General features: G+C 33.4%; 2 protein-coding genes across 3 annotated transcripts in view; both read left to right on the top strand.

Moving 5' to 3' along the window:
- Positions 1-18,908, top strand: part of LOC111049836 (long-chain fatty acid transport protein 4) — a 39,095-nt gene extending 20,187 nt beyond the window's left edge. For both annotated transcript variants that reach the window (XM_039423611.1, XM_039423610.1), the window contains exons 2-8: positions 8,252-8,402; positions 10,394-10,631; positions 11,512-11,743; positions 13,202-13,403; positions 14,358-14,550; positions 15,687-15,833; positions 18,747-18,908. In XM_039423611.1, the coding sequence (XP_039279545.1) occupies positions 8,252-8,402; positions 10,394-10,631; positions 11,512-11,743; positions 13,202-13,403; positions 14,358-14,550; positions 15,687-15,833; positions 18,747-18,892 (1,309 nt within the window). In that variant the 3' untranslated portion in view covers positions 18,893-18,908. The remainder of the gene's footprint in view (positions 1-8,251; positions 8,403-10,393; positions 10,632-11,511; positions 11,744-13,201; positions 13,404-14,357; positions 14,551-15,686; positions 15,834-18,746) is intronic.
- A 5,178-nt stretch (positions 18,909-24,086) lies between these two features.
- LOC120350405 (long-chain fatty acid transport protein 4-like) lies at positions 24,087-26,123 on the top strand. The gene is made up of 2 exons (XM_039423612.1): positions 24,087-24,244; positions 25,275-26,123. Exon 2 carries the CDS (start codon positions 25,302-25,304, stop codon positions 25,578-25,580), a length of 279 nt encoding a protein of 92 aa, XP_039279546.1. The 5' UTR covers positions 24,087-24,244; positions 25,275-25,301; the 3' UTR covers positions 25,581-26,123.
- Positions 26,124-26,346: the final 223 nt, after the last annotated feature.

Raw genomic sequence — 26,346 nt, 5'->3', positions numbered from 1 at the left:
GTTTATCTCAGTACTTTTGTTATGCAGTAGTAGTGGAATTTTACTAGCTGATTCAACTATTAAATAGTTGAGTGTTTTGAAATTACACATCCTCACATTTATATTGTTTCAACCTTAAAACAGTTAATTTTGTTTAAAATTGACAAATGAATCAGGAAAATACTATGAAATCAACTGCAACCCGATTGAAATCGGGTTGATTTGAATCAACAAAGAAGTGGTGACTTCTATGTCACCAAGTATTGTATGTATGAAGATACCAATTTATTGCAGACATGAACACTAGTTTACTTGACACAATAAATACATCTTAATTCGCCATCTAGAATTTAATTAGGAATTAAAATTCATTGAAATTAAATTTTAATAACCACTCATCTTGGTTGACTTCCGTAATTATAAAGCAAATCTTTATAACTGTCCCAATTCCAATGAGATTAATGTGTGGTTAAATATTATTTTCACACGCAATATGATGTGTTTTGAGGTCTTCATTCAGTCCATGTGTCAATTACATTTCAAATAACAATAAGACAGATATGGTTTGTCATAGATTACAATCAAACATAAAATAAGGCTATCACATTTTGTGTAGTTGAGAAGTTGATATTGTGGTAATTATTCATATTAATCTGTAATTATTCATATTAATCAGATTATTCATTAATCGTGGTTTTTTGACAATTTCTTAATAGTTTTCATTTAAATAAGGCTATAATGGGTCTTTTAATATGTACCTCTCTTTTCTATAAATACATTTAGAGATCTTCCAATTTCCCTCACAAAATAAATACTTAAATAGTGTTCCAATCCTGAGGATTTATCACTAGGAATATTGTTAAAGCCTGGATTGACACTATGAGGAAAGTGGAGTTTCCAATTTATTTCGATGTTTTGTAAACGAAACCTTTATAAATCGTTTATTTTTTCAAGCTCAGTAATTGCACCGACTAATTCATCATTTACACTGATCAGTAGGCTATGAAGCCTCCCTTTTCTATGAATGTGGGCTCTGTCGAACAGAAACAGAATACCATTAGTTCTTATAAGAGTATTCACACATAGTGCCTAGTCTACTACCAAAATAATACTCTATAACTATTCATATTATATATTGATTTAGTGAGATTCACTTTATACTGTGACTATTGTATTGTTTGTTCTTTCCAATCAATAAATAGATGTTCAGTCTTTCAATGTGTGTAGACTTCATAAGGACCAATGAGATTATATCTCTAATGAGCAGGGCAGACATTTATTAAAAAGCGAGGCTTTCGTCCCATCAATACTAAAATCGACCAAATATTTTTTGCAGTATTTTACTTTGTCTTTACTAGGTGTTTTGTAGCCTTGTTTTATCTGTCTGCTTTTCATTCGCCACACCAAGGTTCAAGCTACAACCATTATTTTGCAGCAAACTGTTCTCACATAAACTCAGTGTATGGGATAATTTCAATCTAAATGTCACTCGAGCTCATTCTAACAGGATAACAGGAAGTGAAATTCACGCAATTTTGCTCTTGCTATAAGTGAGGAGTGCCTTCACGAAACAGTTGCAGACGACGGTTATCGATTTTTGAAGCCGGCCGGTGACACCACACTGCTAACTATAACTATATTTGCCAACAATATACTAGTGCCTAGTCTACATACTATACATACTATCTAGATATACATACTGTCTAGATATACATACTATCTATTGCTTTAGTGAGATTCACTTTATCCTGTCAGCAATACTTATAAATAACATCAATTATTCATACTTCCCATGCTGACAGTTTGAAGTGGATCTCACCATAGCATTTATAGGCACTAAAAGTAGGGTTTATAGGTAGGGCAGCTGTAATTAGCACATAGCAGGTGCGAGTGGAGCGGAGGTCGAGTCAGTTGTTATTAGAATAATAATATTAATAAAGAAGTGCAACATGGCCGAATAGACAGTTGGTCGCCAACCTTTGTACATAGGCCTATCTGTAATCAATTTATTAACTGAGCTGACTGTGAAGGTGTTATTTTTAGAAATGTGTACTTATTAGTTTGAAGTTTTTGGGTCGGTTTCTAGGGCACTACTATATCTAATAGACCATGAAATGTGCAACGAATTTGGAAGGATTACAGAGTATGGAATGGGCCAAATATGGTGTAGTTGTTTGAGGAAAAATCAACAGAGGATCAAGTTTGTAAAAATAGTTGCTGTTGATTTATTTAAAGAATAGGCTACAGCATTTTGGTAGGTAAGGATGGAAAACAGTCGTGTATGATTTTTATATGAAATGACACGTGCCCTAGAGAATGTGAAATTTTCAAGAAGAATCAACTGAGGAGTGGGATTATAAACTTGACTAAATTTGACAGGGAGTTGATATTTGTTGAAAACTGAATGAGACTGTTGGGAGTAGAGTTGTGGTTTCTCTTGTCAGGGAAATGATTAGAAAAATTATCGATAACTTAGCTTTCGTTCTCTAGGCGCGCAAATCCATGCTGCGTAGTTCGATGACATGAAAATTTATACACTTGGCATGCGCAAATTAGCAGTAGGAAGTAAGAAGGTTATTAGCTTATTAAAATTCACATTTTTTATCAACAACACTTCCAACATTAATATTTTCCGCAGACACATACATACAATTTATGAAGAATAAATTGAATTTAATAGCTATGAGTTATGGATGAGTAAGTAATAATATCATAATACTTTGCCGGTCTAGTGTTAGAGGTTTCAGGTCGCACCTGATCAATGATCAATAGGGCCTCTGACATGACGTAACGACTGTTTTAGGCAGCCGGGACCGACGTTGAAAGTGTTCATCCGAAACATGGGATTGGCCCGGGAAAAATAGTTTTGGAGTGTAAATCTTCAAACATGTGCCACTAGCGTATATAATCTAGATTCGAAATGTTGTATAAATTGAAATAGGTGGGCAGTAGCCTTTGTGCCATTTTAAAAGTTCATTATTAGTACAATAATTATGAAATAATAATTTATATATATCCATGAGAAATCCTATTAAAAAAGGAAACTGGAGGCACTGCTAGTAAATGAGATCAGTGTGTAACAGAAATCTAAGTAAAAGACAATAGAAATATGATCTGTTATTAGTGTTACGTTGATGTTATCTATAATTTAGTAATTAAATTTATATTTCAATATCAGAGGAGATTCACTCTGATCATTTTTTGTGAAAGAAATAATAGAGCACTTTGTGTTTTCTAGAAATACTCTAGAAGAAAACTATTTCGAATTGTTGAAATAGATCAGTGAATTTTGTTTTAAGAGGAGTCTTGAAACTTCATCACCATTTTATAGCATCGAATCATTGTCATGTAAGAGCAAATTGATAATAATCATCAGATGATCTCTAAGACAATTTGAATTTTCTTTGTCGAGCTATTTTGTTCTTTGATAAATAAAAATAAAGGGGATCGACTGAATAAGGAATGAGGTTGGTTAGAAGGGACGGATAGGGATGAATCGTGAGGATTTAAATTTAGAGTAGATAATAAAAAGACTGTATTATAAATAGAAGAGATGACCTGATTTGCTATGTCTAGCTGAGAATACAACTCAAGTAAGGGTTTGATTCATTCAGGGAACCGCCGGTTCATTATTCAAAAAATAACAAGTTGGACGCAGAGAGATTCTTCAATTATTTTACTCCAATACTGATTTCTATTTGGAAAAATGTGAAGAAATCCAAAACAAATAGAAAAATAAATTGATTGAATGAATAGTGAATATAGTAATTGAAATATTCTGTGATAATTCTGTCTTGAAGATTACATTGATGTTAATAAATTGTTTCTATACGGAGTGAAAATGAGCGTTCCTCGAGATTATTGGAAAGATGCCAATCACACCTTGAGAAGACATTCTGTATTATCATTCACAGAACTGAGCAGAAATACATTCATTGATATTTTCAATTATTATATTAGCCATTGTTATTTTATAACATGTTTTCATACAGCAGGAGTTTTGTTTTCTGTTGAATAAAGTAAAATGAAACCGTTTTTCTACAATGTTCCATCATTCAATTATTTGTTAGTTTTCACTTCTATTCAAAAAACTTACATAGATAGCCATTTTTTATCATATGAATTTGACAACTTTATTGCATAGTTCATAACTAGCCTATTACACTTTTATTCTGTATTCACTGCCCAAATTGTTAATGGCTTTGAAAAAACGCAAAAAAGTTATATTAATATTCTGTATATTTTGAAGTGATGCTTTTCTAATTGAACGGTCGAGTAGTTAATTAATTAACTGATTTTCGTGTTTTAATGGAAAACATGTGGAAGGCCATAATTCGTAATCTTAACTTTTTACTGCCCATAATTTCAGAGTACAGATATAATATACCATTTACACTCATTATAGTGGCTAAGAATATAGATTTTTAGAAAAAGAACTTATCATAGTTGATGAAACTTTAATGATTCATTAATTTGGATTCAACTTCCTTATTTCATTATAATCGGTAGCTTTTTTGTAAATTCATCAAACTAGTTGATTCTCTTGTTTAGAGTTCTGTATTTTTCCTTGGAAAATCATGGAAATTTTAGTCAAATCAGCGTAAGATATTATTAGATCCGAGAAATGTATCTAACTTGAATACTGTTATTGTCATATATTAGGCTATATAAACCAACGGTTTCTGGCATCGAGGCAAAATTTGTCCAAACAAATCAATGATAAATTTAAACCTAGGAGAACAAAGGTTATCAATAAACCAAAGTCTATTTTCTTCAATTGTTTCCATTGGCAAACCTAATATTTCAGATGTGATTATATTCACAACAATCTTGAATCAAAGGTCAGTTTTAGCGACTATTTATTTGACCGCTTCAAGCTTTGTGTACTAACACTAACAACACTTATACAGAGTGGGTGAAAAGTCCGAGAACGGCTTAATATCTCATACACAAAGGTAATTATTTGACAGAGAGTGTGATTGAGGGTCCTTCACAAATTGAAAATACTACTTTCTTTGAAAATCTGGTCTGCCATCTTGGATCCGCCATTTTTTAATGCAACTTTACTTTTTTAAATAGGAAGAAGGTCATGCGATACATGATTTCGATATGGAATTTTAAGAAAAAAATGAATGGCGGAAACCGCATATCGATATCTCATACCGTTTCGAAGATATTCACATTATTAATCAATACTATTCAAGGCAGAAAAGAAAGAAAAAAGTATGAGAACGACTTAGTATCTCATAAAAAATCTGATTTCAAGGTGGGTGTGATTGGGAATACTACTCAAATTGAAAATACTAATTTACTAGGACTTTTAAAATCTGGTCCGCCATTTTGACTGCAACTTTATTTTTTTAAATAGGAAGGTTGTTATGCGATACATGAATTCAATACGGAATTTCAAGACAAAATGAATGGCGTAAACCGCACATCGTTATCTCAAACCGTTTGGAATATATTCACATTATTAATCTCATGTATTTCATTTTTGATTTGCATGGTATTGATTAATAATGTGAATATCTTCGAAACGGTTTGAGATATCGATATGCGGTTTTCGCCATTCATTTTGTCTTGAAATTCCGTATTGAAATCATGCATCGCATAACAACCTTCCTTTTAAAAAAATAAAGTTGCATTCAAAATGGAGGTTCCAAGATGGCGAACCAGATTTTTAAAGTCATAGTAAAGTCATATTTTCAATTTGAGTAGGATCCTCAATCGCACCCACCATCAAATTACCTTTGTCTATGAGATATTAAGCCATTCTTTTCACCGGACTTTTCACCTTCTCTGTGTTCTCTCCAGTCAATAGAGGGAAAAGTTAGGAAGACTATTTTTGACCCCGCAGTTCTATTCAGGGTAGTAAGGAGGTAAACATATCAAAAGTCTCCACTCCTACCACATATGTGAAGCTCACATAATTTCCTACAAATTTTTCTGTATCTTCTACAGTTTTCGAGATCTCTGTTCTTGAATGTGTGAAAAACCCTGTTTGTAAAAAACCCTGTTTGCTTCCAATTTTCTGCTATTTTACTCTTATAACTTTTTTAAATCGATGGGGAAAATTCATGCTGTATATGAGCTTATAGAGCATTGAATTATCTTCAATTTGTTGTATTATTCCACAATTTTAAGCATTTCCCTACGACTGTTGCAGCAGCTTTAGTGCTGAGTGTGAAATCTTCAGTTTTGGAACAATAGACCTATTGACAAAAAAATTTGGAGGGAATGTTTTGAACATAATTTTTGACTTTGCAGCTTTTTTAGGACCAGTTGGAAGATGAACACATCAAAAGTTCCCATCCCTATCCCTCATGCTAAGAGGGATGAACTTTCAACTTTTTGCTTAGATGCTTAGATCTTGGGAACAGTGGGTTTAACCAACATGACTAACCAATTAAAAATTAAGCTTGATGAATTCTTTACAATTTTTGCCAGTGGAAATTTCCAGCCTTTATTAATTATTATAATTATGTAACTATTGGTTGATATAATCCACATCATAGTAAACATTTGTTTGATGAGATTGACTAGAAAAAATGATGATAGTTATGTGGTCTCAATAATAAATTTTATGAAGTTCTTTGTGGGAACCAGGAATCATGAGAAACAACTCTTGAACTACTGTTTTTTATAGAATAGAATAACTTCTGATTGTTTTTTATCTGCTGAGGATGATGCCCACATGAGTTCTAGGCATGTGCATGGGAAATGAGATGGATGATGATGAGAGATGAGTGGACCAAAGCTTTAGGTGGGTACCGAACCACCGAGAAGCTTAAACCATCGTAATTTAATTGAAGATTTCACAACATAAGTTTGTAAAAATATTTACTAATTGAATAATTAGTTAATAATTTGTATTCAATAGTCCAAAAAAATTAACATTACAACAGTTACAAGTTTGATAATTCTATCAATCCATGTTGTGAATATTAATTGATCCTCTAAACTATGGTAGTCAATTATTTCATTCATGAATGATTATTCAATAATGTTTACTTCGTATTAGATATTTAATTTAATTAATAGAAGCTTAATTTCACAGAAGCTATGTTTTCTATTTTGTTTGTACTTTTGATCACTTTCTTTACTGGAGAATAAAATTTCATTATTATTAATATTATATAATAAATTAAAATCTTTTAATTTATAAATATACTGCCATTGATTTAAACCGTTCATATTTCGTAATCAATTAAAATTTTTAACCAATAAATCTTGTGCAATATCGTACAAGAGTTGAATTCCTTGAAAGTCCAGTAGTTGAAAAGTTTTAAAGTACACATCTATTTTACGTTTAAAGACGATATCTTTTAATAGATTTTGATAGGTTGTCCACAACCGTTTCAAATCTAATCAAAGACACAATATTTTACAATACTGAAAAATATTTTCATTCTATTCAATTTCATCGTGTAAAAACACGGCATAAGCCCAAAACGGTTCCAATTCTAATTTATACAACAGTCAAAATGTAATACATCCGTGTGCTAACATACTGTCAAAAGAGAAAGAATAGAGCTGGCTTCATGCGGCTGGAATACGGGTTTTGAGATATGTTCCAAAAAATATAGTATTCGGAATGTTTAAATAAGAGAGGAACTCAAAATGTTGTCGAAAATGTTGTAAATAAATACACTGGAAAGAAGACGAGTACAGAATGTGCGAATTGCCTGGACAGCCAGTCCCCTCCTTATCAGCCAGTTGGAAGACGTGGGCAGTGGGCACACCACGTCAAGGATCCGTGTAGAAAGACCTTTCAAGTTTGAACAGGCATCTTTCTTATTCTTGAAGGACGACTATCATTGTATTTTTCTATAAAATAGTTTTATTCAATTTTTATTGTGATTAAGTTGATGATGATACAATGGGAAATTGATAGGAGTGAATTGATTGGAGAGAAATGCTGAGTAGGAGCTGTGAACGAATATAAAAATTGACAATGATTATTAGTTTCTTCTCCCAACCTGAAATCTCGTACCTTCACTTTCACTATTGATTTGTAGCTTGTAGTAAATCAGCAAAAGCTCTTTTCCGGTATTAAAATGAGCTAATTAAAAACTACTGTATTACAATTTATTAAAAGAATAAAATATTACAGAAAGGTGTCAAGATTATAATGGAAAAAGTGATATGAGTGAATCAATCTCACTTGATTAAGGTGTATGTATATGTATGTGAATCATTCAATCCTAGCAATCTTAAGTTTTTTCTGATGATTTGAAAATAAAATTTTATTAACTTGATATCTTTGTTGCAGGTTCTTGTATCGTATGTCGCAGATGAAAATAGAATCGAGCCGATACAAAAACAATGACTTTTCAGTTGGAGATGTTTTTGCCGAGCAACTGAAGAAAAATCCAAATAGAGACTGTATTTATTTTGAGGGCAAAACGTGGAAAGCTATCGATGTAAGTTGTATCATTGTTCCTTATTTCTAATGATAATTTTGTTTTTCAGTGTTTTCCATTATTTTACTTCATTGTATTTTGAATTCTCCTTAATAAGGTTGAGTGGATTTATTCCAGGTAAATTGACAAAAACTCCTTTAATAAATATTTTTGAGCAATTGATATCAGATATTGAAGATGCAGAATTTGCATGTGGGGTGATGATAGACTTGTCGAAAGCTTTCGATTGTGTTGATATTAAAACTCTTCTAGATAAGCTCTATAGATTAGTGAATAAGAGGAAATAGCCATAAATTATTCAGCTCATATCTCACAAATAGGTTTCAATGTGTTCAGCTTGTCACGGTAAATAATAGTGCTAAATCGACTAAATTGAGACTATCTACAGGGGTACCTCAAGGATCTATATTGGGGCCCATCAATATACATTAATGATATCCAATACGCTACGGACACAAGTTCCCTATTACGTTGTATGCTGATGATACCATTCTAATGTTCAGCGATAAGTGTTGAACATTTTTAGAGGTGAGCATGAATCTAAATAGCAATAATGTGGCCCAGTATTTTAGTGATATTATCCTTAGTGTGTATAAATATTTGTAATATGAATATGTTCGGAAATAAGTCATTAATCTTTCAGCCAGTGCTCGTTCTTGAATCTCAACCTATAGAAAGTTGGAATGTAGTGAAAATACTTGGAGCGCTTCCTGACAGCAGGCTCACTTTCGTGCCACGTATACAAAATCTTATCAGTAAAATCTCAAAAAGTAGGTATATTCTTATTCTTATTGCGCTCTTTTATCAAAATTACTCCACCTGGTAGTGGAAAAACTTAAACTATTCCCTAAAATATTCGCATTTGGTTTATGGCATTGAACTCTGGGGTAGCGCTAGTAAAACAAATTTAGAAAAAAATCTCAGAAAAAAGCTGTTAGATGCCTTGCTGGACTTGAATTTGGTCAATCTTGTAGAGGAGCGTTCGTGACTCAGGGTATTCTGACTATGCCTTGCATCTATATTTATCTACTACTTTTGCTAAAATATCATAGTAAATTGTACAGCAATGTGTAAATGAAGAATTTGATTTGATTTTTAGTCCCCACTTCCCTTGATAAAGGGGTTTTATCTTCTCAATCAATAATTATTTGAATAATGAAAATAATTAGGTACAAAGGTACAACCATTACTCGTACAAAAATACATTTTATATTCATAATTCATTATAAATTATAAAAGTATATTCAAATCTTTATCATTCTCGTTATCAGATTTAGTGCCAATTGCAAAAAAAACAGGTTAAATTTTAATTCCACGAGAACCAATCAGAGAAGGCGTCTTATCAAAAAGGCCTTCTCTAATTGGTTCTCGTGAAATTAATCACGGTTAAAATTTAACCGGCTTTTGTGCAACCGGGCCAAAGTTATGCATGTTATTTCCAAATGGTTCCTGTTCATATTAATTTGAACATTGTTGTCTGCTACAGGTATTTTGCTAAAGGTAATCTTGAAAGAAGTGATATTCATAGTCAGATCACAAGAAATAGGTATCAGCTGCAGGTAACACAAGTTAGATTACTAAGACTCGAATGAACCTTGATTATATGAGTATAACATTATTTAACAATTTTACAAGCTAGAAATTTTACTTTTAAAAAATTTAAATCTATAATGTACAAGTTTCTGAAAGCTAAACCACTCTATTCACTCCAAGAATGGCATGATTTGAGTATGGAGAACCTTTCTTTTTCATGATTTATTTTACTGTTAAAATGTATTTATAGGATATATCTATTTATTTTCATTCATGTATAGAACTCAAATGTATAAAAGCTTATTGTGATGTGTCCAGACTCCATATTGACTTCTGTGAATTGCTTTATTTTGTATTTGTCTGTGTGACCATTGTATGAATATTGTGTGTTTTTTGTTTCCTGATGACTATGTCTATTGCATTATGTGTTGAATAAAGAATACTTTTCTGTTCTACAGGTGGAAGAATACAGCAATCGAGTGGCGAATGTTTTCCAAAAAGCGGGCTACAAGAGAGGCGATGTGGTGTCACTGCTGATGGGCAACAGGCCCGAGTACGTGTGCATTTGGCTCGGATTGTCCAAGATCGGAGTCATCACAGCTCTCATCAACACAAATCTCAAAAAGAATTCGCTCTTGCACTGCTTCTTGACTGCCAAATCCAAAGCAATCATCTTCTCTGAAAGTTATGCCGAAGGTATGTTTTCAGTGCTCTGTTAGACCTATAGTTTAAATTTGTTGGTTGGTAATATTCCATATATCATCAATATATTATTGTTGTCAGCTTATACCTTCAGTGTATACTAAACTTTGAAACACTTGAATTCTATCCTGGACTATCTTCTACTAGTTGACCACTTGTGAGTGCCGTCCAGGATAGACGTTATGTGTAGAGCTTCTTCTACCTGTAGACTAGCCATTACCAGTGAGAAATAATCTAGGGTAAAAAAGTTATGTGCTGCGGACTCCGGATTATATTTGTTAAGGTCTTGACGCGGTTCACATTCAACTGTTTACACATGTTGTGAACTAGTGTTTCATTGGTGGGCTGATAGTTGACAATCTGATAATTGGAAATTGGGTGGTTTGTTTGCGAGAGATTTTAATTTGGAATTAGACCATACAGATATAAACTTCCATTCTTTATTATTCGCTTCAAAACAAACCTCAAGAATCCTCAACTCTAAAACTTCCTTTATAGAAAAGTAGCTCATTTTAATGGAAAATTTGGTTGGAATACAATTCAAGTAGGCCATCATAACTTCCTTGAAATTGTTCTAATGTGAACATCCTCTAAAATGATACTGTCCAAAAATGTTTTTTTTTTTTTTTTAATAAGATCTACAATGGACTGGTGTCGCCGTAGAATGTGATGGCATTACAGTTGGAAAACATTATGAAAATATGGCAGAATTTCTTTTTGGCATGCTTTTTCACAGTTCTATCAAATTCTATCAATGGTAACCTAGGCTATCTCTCATTCTATGTTTCACTTAGCTTATCATTGTGATAAGCTATGAATGGGGTTCATTGGATTTGTATAATACATTAGCTAAATTACTATTTTCTTTTTTCAGTTGTGAAAGAAATTGAAGGTGACATTCCAGAAAGTATGACGTGGTATCGACTGAATGACGGCGATGATTTTAATGAGCCCGATAAGATCATTAATTTGAAGAAGTGCTTGGAAGCGGCGCCCGTCACTCCTGTCAGCGTCACCATTCGGCCCAGCTACAAAGATCATCTCATGTACATTTTCACATCAGGCACCACCGGAATGCCAAAAGCTGCTGTCATGCCTCACTCAAGGTTCATTCAAGGACATCTTTCATTTTTCCAAAAAATAGATTAGTCATAAAAAACCCACAACCTTACAGATTTTCATTTGGAACATCTAAATCCTTTAAGATCAGATCCAAGTTCTATACTCAATTCGAATAAATTGCAGAATTCTCAAGTACCAAATAATAAGATGTATTGGTACCAAATGTCTCATAGAATTCAGGAGTGATATTAATTTCTGCTCATTTATGCTAATTGAGCATTAATATAATGATTTAAGAATTCACCTCTCTATTCAATTTCATGTACATTATAATTAAAATAGTGCATGAAATCTCCGTCTAAAATGTTTCTAGTTTCATATAAATTTAGACTTTTTTTGAATAACTATTATTTTAGACTTTGTTAATCCATGACTTTTTTACAACTATTTACAATTCGAAGTTTGCTTGTTTTTTCTGATCTAAAATGCAAGTTCTCTTGAAAAGTGCTGTAGACTGAATAGTTTATTAGAAATAGGACAGTTTTGTGTATGAGCCTGTTGCTCCTTTCCGCAAGTCAAGTATTGGAACACAATATGAAGCAAATAAGTCATACAAATGTTTAATCAATTATGTTCTAAGTGAATAGACGATAGGTGGATAGGTAAATAACTGTGTTAAAATAATAAGAGTTTTGAGTTATTCAGAATTCTCTTGTTAGATCATTTTTTTTCAATATTACTTTGTTATTTTATTAGATAATTTTTTTAATTACTCAGTCATTTCATTTTTAAATCAATACTAATAGAAATAGAAATTTCTCTATTGACATATGACACTTTTTACAAATGCATGGTCAACGTCATATAGGCCTACAAAATTTCAAGCCTATAAAATACAGTTTTGGAGAGAAACAACACAATTCTACAGTATAAAGTCAGTTACTATACCATTATCACAATTCATACATACAAAATAGATGTTATGCAGGAATGCAGGTAATTTAGTTATTTTGTCATCCAATAAGAGACTGATGAATACGTATGTAATGTATTGGAATCACCACGAAAAAGTTCCTGGATAAGAGAAAGTCCCTCGAAGTTCAGAGATTTTCTCGTAGCGGCACAACTACAGTAGCTGATACAGTAGTAGATCAGGAATTGAGTCCCACACGAGGTGAGTTTAGCTTGCTAAGCTCATATCTCTACTTAAATACATTTTGAAGTTCTAATACAAATGTATGGGAAAAAGGTGGTACAGATCTAATTTCATACTAATGAATAGGCATTATAATAAATAATACATATAATAATACAATGATACATCATGATTTTTCAACTATTTTGAAATACTTTGTAGACCACAAAAAGCATCATTTCTCTATGAGTTCTTCAGTGTTATATTAATTATTAAAAATACTCATGTATCTGATTCGCTAGCCTATAAAGTCTATAATCAGTTGTTGACATAATTTTGTATGTTACCAAACCTTTAATATTTTCAGATATCTGTTGGCTGGGTTAGCAGCTATATGCCTGCTGAAACTGACAAAAGACGACATAATCTACAATCCGCTGCCGATGTACCACACGGCGGGAGGCGCCCTTGGCATCGGAGCCGCGCTCATGAGCAGCACTTCTGTTGTCATTCGGCCCAAATTCTCCGCTTCCAACTATTTCTCCGACTGTGTCAAATACAAATGCACTGTGAGTATCTTTTTATGATATTCATTAAGGTCTTGAACTTTTGTTACACCGGGTTTAACTGTTTGCCTCGTTCAGAAATTCTAGACCTTTCAAATAATTTATAAATTTTTACTGCTCGAGATTTAGAAAATGAGTATATATTCCTGATGGTGGGAATGAAGTAATATTGAAAATGCATTTATATATCCTAAAAAAATTATCGAGAATCTTTTTTGAGTGTTTTCTCATTTTTTACGCTAATAAAACATGGGTTGATCTTCGGATGAATTCAGCAATTAGTTTTACGATGTGTTACTGTTTACAATGTATTGTTGTTGTAATTGGGAATTTATTCAAGTTCAACCAGAAGGAAATACCTAGTCGTACTCAGGAGAAAATTACTTATTTGTTTTTTTTTCAAAGATGAAGACTCATTTGGTAGTGGAATCTAAAATGATAGGCTTTTTACAGCTTTTCGACAAGGAACATGTCTTCATACCTCTAAATCTTGTCATTTTTAAAATAATTTAATATTTCTGGTAATATTAGTCAGTTATATTAGTAATGATGGTCAGAACATGACTTTTGGCCAATAAGCCATTAAAAATCAGGATAGTTTGTTGTTGTAAAAATAAATGAAATATTATATTACATTGTATCAAAATGCACCTTGATTTAGGAGTTGATAAAATTTTTAATTTTTTAGGTGTTTCATAAATTCAAAGTATTACAGTTTAGTAGTTGTAAATCTAGTAATGTAAAAGATATATTATTTAATTTTTCTGAAAAATCTTGATATATTTAAAATAAATTTAATATTTTTATAACCCCAATTCCATCTTAAAAGTTTGTGACTGTTACTTTCGAATGTCAGCCACACAGTAGTGCTTAACTATAGAATTCCAATATCACAGTGACCGAAATAATTTAAGAATAAGTTCAGAAAATAATAATTATTTTCTTGTTGAATTACAGATTGGTCAGTACATTGGTGAAATGTGTAGATATATACTAGCTACGCCAGTGAAAGCGGGAGAAACAAATCACAGACTGAGACTTATGATAGGAAATGGAATGAGAGCTTCTATTTGGTCCAGATTTGTTCAGCGATTCCAGATTCCACAGATCACTGAGGTCTACGGGGCGACCGAGGGAAATGTAAATATATGTAAGTCAACATATTGTAATATAATCTGTACTCATCATACAAAGATATCCAGATCCTAAGCAAATTATATGAGTACTTCACTCATTAAAACATTTAATTATACTAAGGATAAGCCTTCTCTGGATTTCATATTATTATAGTTATTTACTGGATTTTAGGTTTTGACCCAAGGAAGTGTGAATTCACATTTGTAAATGAATGTGAAATTCCGGTGTATTTTTTGAAGAGATGAGATGCATAAATTCCACTCAATTTTTTAATCTCATCAATCTTCAACCTTCCATTTACAATGAAAAAACAGTAGTGCTACCCACTTTATCACCTATCTAGGTTTCACTAACCTTAATACGGACTTCCTGGATGTCCGGAAGGCTTTACAGCCGAGATCGTTTCCCTACCTAAGGTTGTAGGGGATTTTGGTATAGGGTTATGGGGTAAAGGGGTATGAGGAAAAGTGAATTTGAGAAGTGAGCCACAGTAACTGTGGGGGTTATTACCATCCTTTGCGCACTATGGTCGAGAAGGGGCTCTCGATCGTCTGCTGTACATCTGCGACCGTCCGAGCGTCGCCAACACTATCGACTCGGAAGTCCGTAAGCTATCCTTGTCGTCGGAAAGGATCAGCTCTAACTAACAATTCTACGAGGAATTAAACCGACTGATCTCCAGGATTGGATCTCAGCCTCAACCCGATCACGAGTTTTCAACAGAGCCTCCTGTAACGAGAGGAGCTCAAACTTATCTCGGGTTAAAACCGAGTTTCCTATCACGAGAGGAGCTCAAATTTAACAAACTAATTTTTCAATGATTTCTAAGCTGCTTTTCTTCAGCTGTTATCTCAAAGAAAGGAGAAAGAGTGGGGATGCTTGTAACATCATTCACATCAACACTCCTTCGTCATAAAACACTTTGTGACACACCCGTCCTACTTAAGGTGGTGGTGGTGGAGGTGGGGGGGTTGGTGAAATAGGGGATGGAAGAAAATTGATGAGCTATCAGACCCAGAAGTTATCTTAGTCCATCTACTGATGTACAGATTATAGATCTACTCAGGCAATCTACTGCTAGATCTCCACAATTTGAAACGCATTGAAATATTAACAATATAACATGTTGTGTGCGTTGCGTTGTTTCAGGTAACTTAGACAATACAATTGGTGCGATCGGCTGCTTCCCAAAATGCCTGCCGCAATTCTTGTTTCCAATCGCAATCATCAAAGTTGACGAAGAAACAGGCCAGCCGTGCCGAAACAAGCATGGCTTCTGTGAACGCTGTGATATTGGTGAGTAGCTAACATTCCATTAAGTCGATTGAATAAAAGAATTCTTCTTCTTCTGGCATTACAGCTCGATGTGAGCTTAAGCCTCTCGTACTAGAGCCCTCTACACATCACGGTCACATGCCTTTCGTCTCCATGCCACAACTCCCATCCTCCGGAGATCATCCTCCACTTCATCTCTCCATCGATTGTGTGGCCTCCCTTGCCGTCATCTATCCTCCATCCAGGCCTTATAAATTCTCTCTACATGACCAGCCCAGCGCAATCTCTGTGATTTGATGAATCGTATTACATCCTCACCCTTTAGAATTTCATTTATTTCATCATTTGACCGTCTCCTCAAGACTCCATTGTCATTGATGCCTCCATATATGCGCCTAATAATCTTCCTTTCGAAAACTCTCAGTTTAGAGGCATCAACTGCAGTTAAATTCCAGGTTTCTGAGCCGTATGTGATTATTGGTCTTATCAGTGTCTTGTAAATTTTGAGCTTGGTTGCTCTAGATAGTAACCGAGAGGTAATTAATTTAATATTCGCAAAGTAGGCATGATTTCCAGCTATCAATCTCTGTCTTTGGTAGAGAGTTAGTGGGGAGGATATTTTTAATATTCTTTCCGAAGAATGGACATTGATATGTCCAAAGCTCCGCCAATTTATGTAGATTCATAACAATACATCTATAGTTATTATATTACAAATTGCTTTTTCATATTATATACAGTTCAATAATTATTTTCTTAGTCTATATTATGTAAATTCATCTATAATTTTGCTCTATTGTAAGCTGTTGTATATAAGTGTATATAAGCCAGTATGTATTGTAATCTACATAAATAAAGTACTCAATCAATCAATCTTATCTCGTCACTCACTTTATTGGCACTATTCACGTCAACACCCAGGTATGAGAAATGCTGTATGCTTTTAAAGGACCATTCTCCAGCTTCGAAGTCATTTAGCCTACTCTTTGAGCAGCATTTCTTGTTATTATCATATGTGTTTTTTCTGCATTTACATCCAGGCCCATCTTTTTCCCTGCCATCAGGAGCTCCTCGAACATACCTTTCAGCTCTCTTTTGTTCTGGCAATGAGTTCAACATCATCGGCATATGCACAGATTTGTGAACAATGCAACCTGTGTTGGTCACACTATTCCAGTACCTTCTGAATGGCAATATTGAAGAGAGTTGCTGATAGAGCATCTCCCTGCCGCACTCCTCTCGACAATCTGAACTGGGACCCGCATCTACCTTCCACAAGTACTCTGGCTCTAGCATATCCAATGTCATTTGCACCAACCTCACAAGCTTCTTGGGTACTCCTTTTTGCTCCATGTAACAGTAGAGGCTATCTCTGTTTACACTATCAAATGCCTCACGGAAATTCACAAACAGCATGTGTAGGTCAATAGAATGTTCATATGCTTTTTCCATCAAAGAAAATTAAAGAATTAATAATAAATAATTCAATTGTTAGCTCCAAATAATTTTCAAGCAATGCTAGGATTTGAGTCAGCTGTATAATCTTACTCGTATTGCTAGAATTTATTACTAGTTGCTAGTCAAGGTACCTAGAATACATTGTATTCTAAGTACATTGGTTGCTAGTCAGTAGATTCTAGTTTTTATTCAATCGCATTCTTCGCTCAAAAATGGTATAGTTGCAGTCATTGGAAGCTCCTAATTCATGTGACACTACTGCGGATTCTCTCCCACTATAGTGGGGTACGCGTCAAGAAAAATGGCATTGAAGAAAGATTTCCAGCGTTGCCGATTTTCTGCCTTGCCAATGCCATTAGAAGATGGCTGATACTGGTTTATCTGATTCAATATTAACTGTTTATTCTTGTTTAAAACAATCAATTATATTTCATTCGCCAAGAAAATTAATTATTAAATATAATCAATATATTTATTCGTCAAAAAATATTTCCAATGATCAGATAATAATACATTTTCATAATTGAGATAAAATACTTTGTCAATTAATTATATCTCTACATTATTGAAAAACGATGTGGCAACGTTACGGAGCTAGGAAAGGATAGGTCCTGCTTGTCGAATGATAGACAAGGATAGCAATACCAATGTTAATCGAATACTGCTATTATAACGTGGACCTCACTATAGTATTGGTTAGCCTATTGATGGGAGGGAAGTTTTATGGTGAAGTTATTACTAAATCTCTCAACTACATTATTGTAACGACGAAACGGTTACGTAAAAATATTTTCAATGTATTTTCTTATCTTGAAAATTATGAAATATCGTCATAGGCACATGAAAAAATCGTTTTTCATTATTACACATGAAAAAGTACTACCAATGGAATTTGATTAAAGTGTTAATAATTATTAGCGTATCTCATTGATCATGCCTATCATGAAAACAGAAATCAAGTTTTTGCCTCTTGTGAACACTATGAAATTGGTCAGGTTCAACTTCAACTCCTAATCGACCACTGCTAAGGAATCGAGTATTGTTTCTTTTAGAAAAGTAACCTTAACAGTTACAAATGAATCAGCTTTCTTCACTTGGTAACTGTTGTGGTACTAGGTTCAACATTTCAGGCTAAATTTTCAACTTTACCATCGTAGTAATATTCTTTGTAAAATAGCATTCAAAAATTACACATTGTAAATGGTCTAGCATTATTGGATTTGATTATACTTTAGTTCATTTATTGGATTATATTGTGTATTCTGTATTTTATACAGTTATTTTATATTATTGGATATCATGAAAACTATAAGCATATTTTGTTTTTATTTCTCTTTTCATTCAACAATAATATACATGTGATCTTCCATTTTTCAACTTTGTTTTTGATTTATTTTTCAACTATTTCTATTCTTATTCAATTTTTGATATTACTATAAGTGTGATACTAACCAGAGTATGTGTTTATTCTCCTAGACGAACCTGGAATGCTCGTAGGACTAATAAAACAGAATGATCCAACCAGACAATTCCATGGATACGTTGATAGCGAATCGTCAAAAAAGAAAACCATTGAAAATGTGTTCAAGAAGGGTGATAGAGCATTCGTATCAGGTAAATAATCTTAAGTCACAAAATGTATGAAGCAACAAAATTATGAGAATTCCATTTGAATTTAACGTTTGAAAGTATTAGCATAGAGTAAAGATACTGTACAATTTGTCTACCTATTTATTTGTCTCTGGTGTCATTGTGTCAGGGCGCAAATGTCACTCCGTGGTTATTTTTGGGTAACGACCGTGGAAGATGTCTCAATTTCTTCGTTAGGAAATGTTTAATCATTATCATTGAACGAAAATCAAAATTAAATGCTCTAAATCACCCCGAAGACTTTTGCGTCAATACTTTTCATGATCAATAATACTAGATTTTACACTAATACATAATGCGAGTGAATTGTATGATCTTGTTTATCTTTGAATCATTATATAATGAAATAATATTTTGTTATAAACTTTACTGAGGGCCAATTTCTATTATTATATTTTTCTAACAAAATGAAATATGTTTGACCTCCTTTGTTCTGAATGCATATGTTCAGACGTCTTCTCGTCGATTGTCGGACCCGTTCAAATATTCCAGGAGTCTGCTTTATCATTTCTATTCCGTTCAAAATCCTTAATCGGAGATCTTCAATGGTATCAATCGGAGTATTGTATACTAAGGTTTTCAAGTGTCCCCAAAGATATAAATCCAAAGGATTTAAGTCTGGTGACCCAGCTGGCCATGGTACTGGCCCACCTCGGCCTATCCATTGATTTGGAAAGCTGTGATTCAGGTGTTCACGAACAGCAACACTGAAGTGTGCTGGAGCTCAATCATGCATAAATGTTTTGGCGCAACTGAAGAGGTACATCTTCAAGTAAGATAAATAGCTCCTCTCTCAAAAAGTTTAAGTAGATTATGCCATTAAGCCTGGGAGGAAGTAGATGATCTCCTATGTTACCTGCCCAAATGTTTACTGAAAACTGATGTTGTCGATGATTAGGATTGATGGCATGAGGATTCTCATCTGCCCAAATATGTTGGTTGTGGACGTTAACGATAGCTGTTCTTGTAAAGTGTGCCTCGTCGGTAAATAAAACGGTTGTTAAAAAGTTAGGGTTAACAAGTTTTTCTAAAAACCATCGGCAAATACCAGCATGGGGAATACAGTCTCGTGGCAATAGAGTATGGACTTTCTGGAGGTGGTATGGATGTAATTTTTGCTCTTTTAGTATCCTCCAAATAATAGATTGATTGACATTAAACTGCACTGACAATTCTCTCGTGCTCTTCTCTGGATATTCATAAATTTCATTAAGAACTTGTTCTTCTAACTCAACAGTCATAGTAGACGGGGTCTGCCTGTATAAATGTGCTCTTTGGATATCAAAGGATCTGTTTCGAAGGAGACGTTGATGAATAGTGGAAAAAAACCTTGAACTTGGACATACTCGGTTAGGAAAGTTCTCTTGATACAAACGTCTTGCTTCAGTACTATTACAGTGTCCCATTCCATACATTAAATGCATGTCAGCTAATTCGGAGTTTGAATAATGTTTAAAATTACCTGCAATTTTTAAAAAGTTAACACTTAACACAAAAGCAAAGTGAAATGGTTACAAATAACTGGTTAATAAATTAAACAAAAAACACAGCGCGGTTACAGTAGGCCTAACTTACAGTTTGTTGTTTTGTTCAACAGTGAGCTAAAATATTTCTGAAAATAATTTTTAGCTGATAATTTCTTTTAAATATTGGGCCTTATACATAAAAATAGGATATGCTTATGCTTGTGAAATCTGAAGGAAATCATTCTACTTCTATTCATAATAATTTCGAGCAAAACCTTGTACTTGTAGAGCAAAAACTTATCCTTATACTCGTGGAAAAGTAAATGGGTATTCATAAACTAGACAATTTACTTCACATAACAAGCATATCCTTCAAAAATTATGAGTCTGGTCAAGAGCAAACTCATTTTGGTAGTGAACGGTTGTTTTCAAGATTTTCGGCGCGATGGCAGATGTTGTGGATATGAGGGACGTTAAGTATTACAAGACCCGCTTACCTACACTTTTTCGTGAATTTTAAGCATTATACGGCTTTAAAAAGAAAATGTACAGTGGCTTGCAGACACTTAGGAACAAGTGTTGAAACTCGGGCAGATGCTTTGTCATCTGTTTATAGGAATAAGGTTTGTCTGCGTTGTCTCAGTGATTCGGGCATACACTAACTTGGTAATCGATTATCAACTGGATCTCGGACTATAAATGCAGTGATTGACAGCATACAAGTATAGTGCTCTTCTTATTTTATTAAATTTATGTTTTGGAGAATTCAAATAGAATAACTTCTGAAAAACGAATGAATGGATAAATTCCAATATTTTTGACCATGAACTCAGCAACAATGTCAATTCGTTTAATAAAATTATTTCATTTAAAATTATAAACATTTTATTATTATATACAAATGATTAATTTGATTTAACTAATCATAAATTGTCTGGAATAGATTCGGTGAATTCCATACTCTTATTTATTTCAACGAATTCTCCAATATATTTAAAATCACAAAGCGGGTACATGATTGAAAAATAAAACATCTAGCTTTTTCTAGGAACAAATTGTTTAAATTCGCTGCACGGCGGATTGCGCGGTGTGCCGCGTTGTTCGAGTTCGGTTCGACATGGTTCTACTGGTGATATTTTTCTATTTTTCGAAGTTAATGATTTTTATACAGTACTATCAAGCTATCGAAAAAAAAGTTTCTCGGAAAACATTTTTTTCCTATCATTACTTATTGCTTCTTGGGAAGTAATCATTTTAAATTCGGTAAGTGATACATCCATGAAATTTTGAGGATAATTCTTCATAATATTCTTGATTGAATAAAGCAAAAATTTTCTAAAAATATCAATTTTTGTGAAAGTATTCAATTTACCAAAAATAAGTCAACTAAAAGTTATTTTTGGTAATTTTTAGTAAATTGGATAATTTTCTCAAAAAATTGCATTTTTATGAAATTTTTGTTTTATTCAATCAACATGAAGAATTTATCCATATAGTTTCATGAATTCATCTCTTACCTAATTTGAAATGATTTGCCCAAGAAGCTTAAACTAAAAGAAATGATGCTAAAGAAATGTTCACTAATGTAGACGTTAGTTGGCATAGATATAGACTCCAAGATATGGAGGAAAGTATAAGCCAACCTTTTCCTTCAAGTATAAGGTAATCATTATGAATACGGAAAGAAGGAAATGCTTATTAGCTTATACTTCTACCTTTTATTCCACAAGGATAACCTTATACTCCTACCTTTTACTTGGAAGGATATCCTTCAGTTTTATGAATACGGCCCATTTTCTTATTTCTTAACAAAAAAATCTGATGTGGCGCACTCACACAACTTTCCTTGCCGTTATGAAAATTGATCACCTGACGCTAGTGTTCCCGCGCATCTCAAGTCTACTACGCAGGTTTAAGCCAGCTGGTGACGGCAATAACGCTGGAGACACACGAGGTCTGCTATCTCTTCATAGTGAATCATTTAATAGAATCAACAGTTGCCGACAGTTTGCAATTGGAAAATCACATTTTCTCGAATTTCGAGCTTATTTTTAATTTTAGGTGAAAATGTTACTAAACATTAATTGTAGAGATTCTCATGCTCAATCTATCCAACTAATTTTTTTTATTTAGATTGTATCTGAAGCCTGATAATTGAGAATCTAAAATCAAACTTTGCATTGATGGGGCGGAGCTCCTGAAATTTTTACAGGCAGTTGATAGAGCTTATCGATGACTATTTTCAGGTATAACTTTAATCAAAATCGTTGGAGCCGTCTTCGAGAAAATCGCGAAAAACCCTGTTTTTGACAACATTTTCGCCATTTTAGCCGCCATCTTGAATCGCATTTGATCGAAATTGTTCGTGTCGGATCCTTATATTGTAAGGACCTTACGTTCCAAATTTCAAGTCATTCCGTTGATTGGGAGATGAGATATCGTGTACACAGACGCACATACACACACACACACACAAAATCGTTGGAGACATTTTCGCGAAAAACCCTGTTTTTGACAACATTTTCGCCATTTTAGCCGCCATCTTGAATTGCATTCGATCGTAATTGTTCGTGTCGGATCCTTATAACGTAAGGACCTTAAGTTCCAAATTTCAAGTCATTCCGTTAATTGGGAGATGAGATATCGTGTACACAGACGCACACACACACACACACACACACACCACACACACACACACACACACACACACACACAGATCAATACCCAAAAACCACTTTTTTGGACTCAGGGGACCTTGAAACGTATAGAAATTTAGAAACTGGGGTACCTTAATTTTTTCGGAAAGCAATACTTTCCTTACCTATGGTAATAGGGCAAAGAAAGTAATAAATCAGCTGTTATTTAAATCCATGTTTTATTTGCAATCAGCTACAACCTATGAGTTATTAGTTCTCACCTCATAAAACAAAACAGCAAATTTTTGTGGTGTAATGTACTACATAAGAATACATTTTATTCAGCTTTTATTTAAATTTAGTTTACACAGCTTACATAATTCTTTTCAGAATTAAATTCTCTACAATTTTTATTGCGAAAAATTATTTGTTTACTGGTCATTAAAGAAATTTATTGGGCATCAAACGTAGAAGTCTGTGTTTTTCCACTTGGATTTTTTGCATATTTCAACTTTTTTCTCAAAAACTACTCACACTACAGCTTTGAGACTAGTTTTATTCAATTTTTCAGATATTTTTCCATATGAATCCAGCATAAGTTTTCAAAAACTAGTCCCCAGTGTATGTTTCCCCCATACTAATCCGGTGTATTTCACCAGAGGAACTGAATTCCGGGCGAAATCTTTCACTCTGTATAGCTCGCTAATGAAGCGTTTATGGATATATGTTTATAAGAACTTTTTTCTTATTTTCACCTCTACTATCACGTATTAAATTATTTTACCATAATTAAGAATCACTCTGCATAATATAATCCCTCAGAGTACTGGACACTTTCACTGGAAACACTTGACGAGGTGTAAAACGAAATAACGAGGTTTAACTAACTGAGGTTTTTCAACAAATAAGAAATTACTGTCTAGCAACTTTGAGGGAGAGGTTTGAACGAATCATCACAAGAGGTAGGGTTTAAGTGACTTCCTCCTGCAGAGAAGAGCAAGTGACTTGCTATACTAGACCTAGCTACAAGCTAACTCCGGACAATTTATATGAATTTAGATAATTATGTACTATTCATTGGAATTTACGAAAACATATTCAGATACTAATATTCAAATATACAATTTGCAGGTGGAAAGGGGAGAATGTGGCCACCACAGAAGTTGAAGCTGTGATAAGCAGTATACTAGGATTGAAAGACTGTACCGTATACGGTGTTGAGGTTAGTATCTCCCCTTATTCTTTTCATTCAAATGTGCACTAAAATTAATTTCAATACTCGTACTTTTTCCAATTAATAAGTATACATTAATTGATTTTTATAATTTCAAGTGTTGGAAATTTAGAAGATCAGTTTTAACTTCTATAATAATAATGTGTTCTATATCGATATTCCTATATGGGCTAATAAAAAGGTATCCTCTATATCGATTAGATAGATTGATGCATTGGATCTCTTGAATAAAATATTGAAATTTCTTTGTTCAATAACAAACTACTCAATATGCAGTAATTCGGATGAAGATATTAATCGAGTTTAATATATTTTAGAAAAGATGGAACAGGAGATTTTGTCTCATTTAGTTTCAATTTATTATAATCACATCAAATCATTTATCTTCAAAATTTTAATTGTCAATAGAACAATCAGTTTACAATTTTTGTATCATCGAGTTATAGATGGTTGAGTCATGAGAAAAAAGTCGGCTGCCCTTACACCACAGCAATTTCAATCAATCCTTTTCTCGGTACTGAACAATCAAGTCACTGTATATCTCGTGATATCTTCCACTATTTCTCTCAGTAGATAAATCTACAATAATATAATCATTATCTTTCAATTCTACAATGAATTTACTCATTGTTATAATGTCTGCATTTTCGGTTACATAGAATAGAATTGAAAGATAATAATAATAATTTTATTATTCTTCATTCCAATAGGGACCAATTCCTAAACTCAGGTTTATTGCCGGGATAATTTTCCTCTAGAAAATTAATAATAAACTAAACTAATCTAGTTGATTTTAATTTTCTGCTATGAATGAAGGAATGAGAAAGTTTTTTCTAAAAAATCAACATGATAGAAACACTTGATATGTTTATTATATAATAATATTGTAGATTAGTACTCCTCTTAGTCTCTCTAGTCACAGACTTTGAAATTTATAAAAAACCTTGTCATCTACGAGAATAAGTAGTAGTCATGTAGAAGAGGAGAGCAATGAAGTTGATGTTGCGTTGCGTTGCAGGTGGGTGACAATGAGGGCAAGGCGGGGATGGCGGCGATTGCGGACGCGAGTGGCCAGGTGGACTTGGCGGCGCTGGCCGAGGGACTCGACAAGGAGCTGCCAGCCTATGCGAGGCCTCTGTTTGTGCGCCTGCTGCATGCGGTCGAGATGACCGGCACCTTCAAGATGAAGAAGGGCGACCTGCAGAAGGACGGCTTCGACCCTGCCAAAGTCACCGACAAGCTCTTCTATAGGAAAGGCAGCACTTACATTCCATTAACACTAGACGTGTTTCCCAAAATCGTATCCGGCGAGGAACGGTTATGAGATATTGATTTAGCGCGCTTAGACAAATTTATTTACAATTTGTAAATAATTCTGTTGAGAAATTACGATTTCATTTTATTCGTATCAATCTAGAGAAATGTTCACTTTTTAGGAATCTTATTGAATTCCTACGACGGATTCGATCCATCCTTGAGGAAGTCTGTTAGTAACTCTCACTTCAAAAACGGTGTCACATTATTAATGATAGTGGAATAAATAGTAGTCAATTAATCTGATTTTATAGAAGGTTGTAAAATATTGATAAATATCCATTATTTTGAACTACGGTTTAAAGTACTGGAATGGAAAAATAGTTTCTCAATTCTTCTACTTAAGTGCTCTTCACTCTTCAATAATTATAACATATTTTTCTTTTTCAACGATCAAAACATTCGTATAAAAGCTAAAAACACTAGCCAAAGAATCGTTTAGTACCTCTTACTGATATAGTATATTAATTTGTTCCAAGGAGATTGTACTTACCATGTAATTTTATGGTGATGTATTCTTGTTTTTTATCTATTAAAATATTAATTTTGTTCATGTGTCGTTGATGATTTCACATACCAATAGAAGTTATAATTAATGGACCTGATTTTTAAGTTTGTAATAAAAGGCAATAATCGTATTAGGTATTGTTCTATGTATGATGAGATGCTGTTAAATTCTGCAGACCAGATACCTATTGTGAGATTCATCTTATAAATTTATGTATAGCCTAAATCAGTACCTGATTAGCATTGTTTTGCTATATGTTTCTGTCATG

The sequence above is a fragment of the Nilaparvata lugens genome, chromosome 3 (genome assembly GCF_014356525.2).
Source record: "Nilaparvata lugens isolate BPH chromosome 3, ASM1435652v1, whole genome shotgun sequence".
Taxonomy (NCBI): Eukaryota; Metazoa; Arthropoda; class Insecta; order Hemiptera; family Delphacidae; genus Nilaparvata; species Nilaparvata lugens.
The sequence above is the reverse complement of the archived record's forward strand: the minus strand, read 5'-3'. Positions and strand labels throughout refer to the sequence as shown.

Bases quoted from the DNA above. Each gene is read 5' to 3' on its own strand.
- LOC120350405 (XM_039423612.1), top strand. From the start codon at position 25,302: ATGGCGGCGATTGCGGACGCGAGTGGCCAGGTGGACTTGGCGGCGCTG.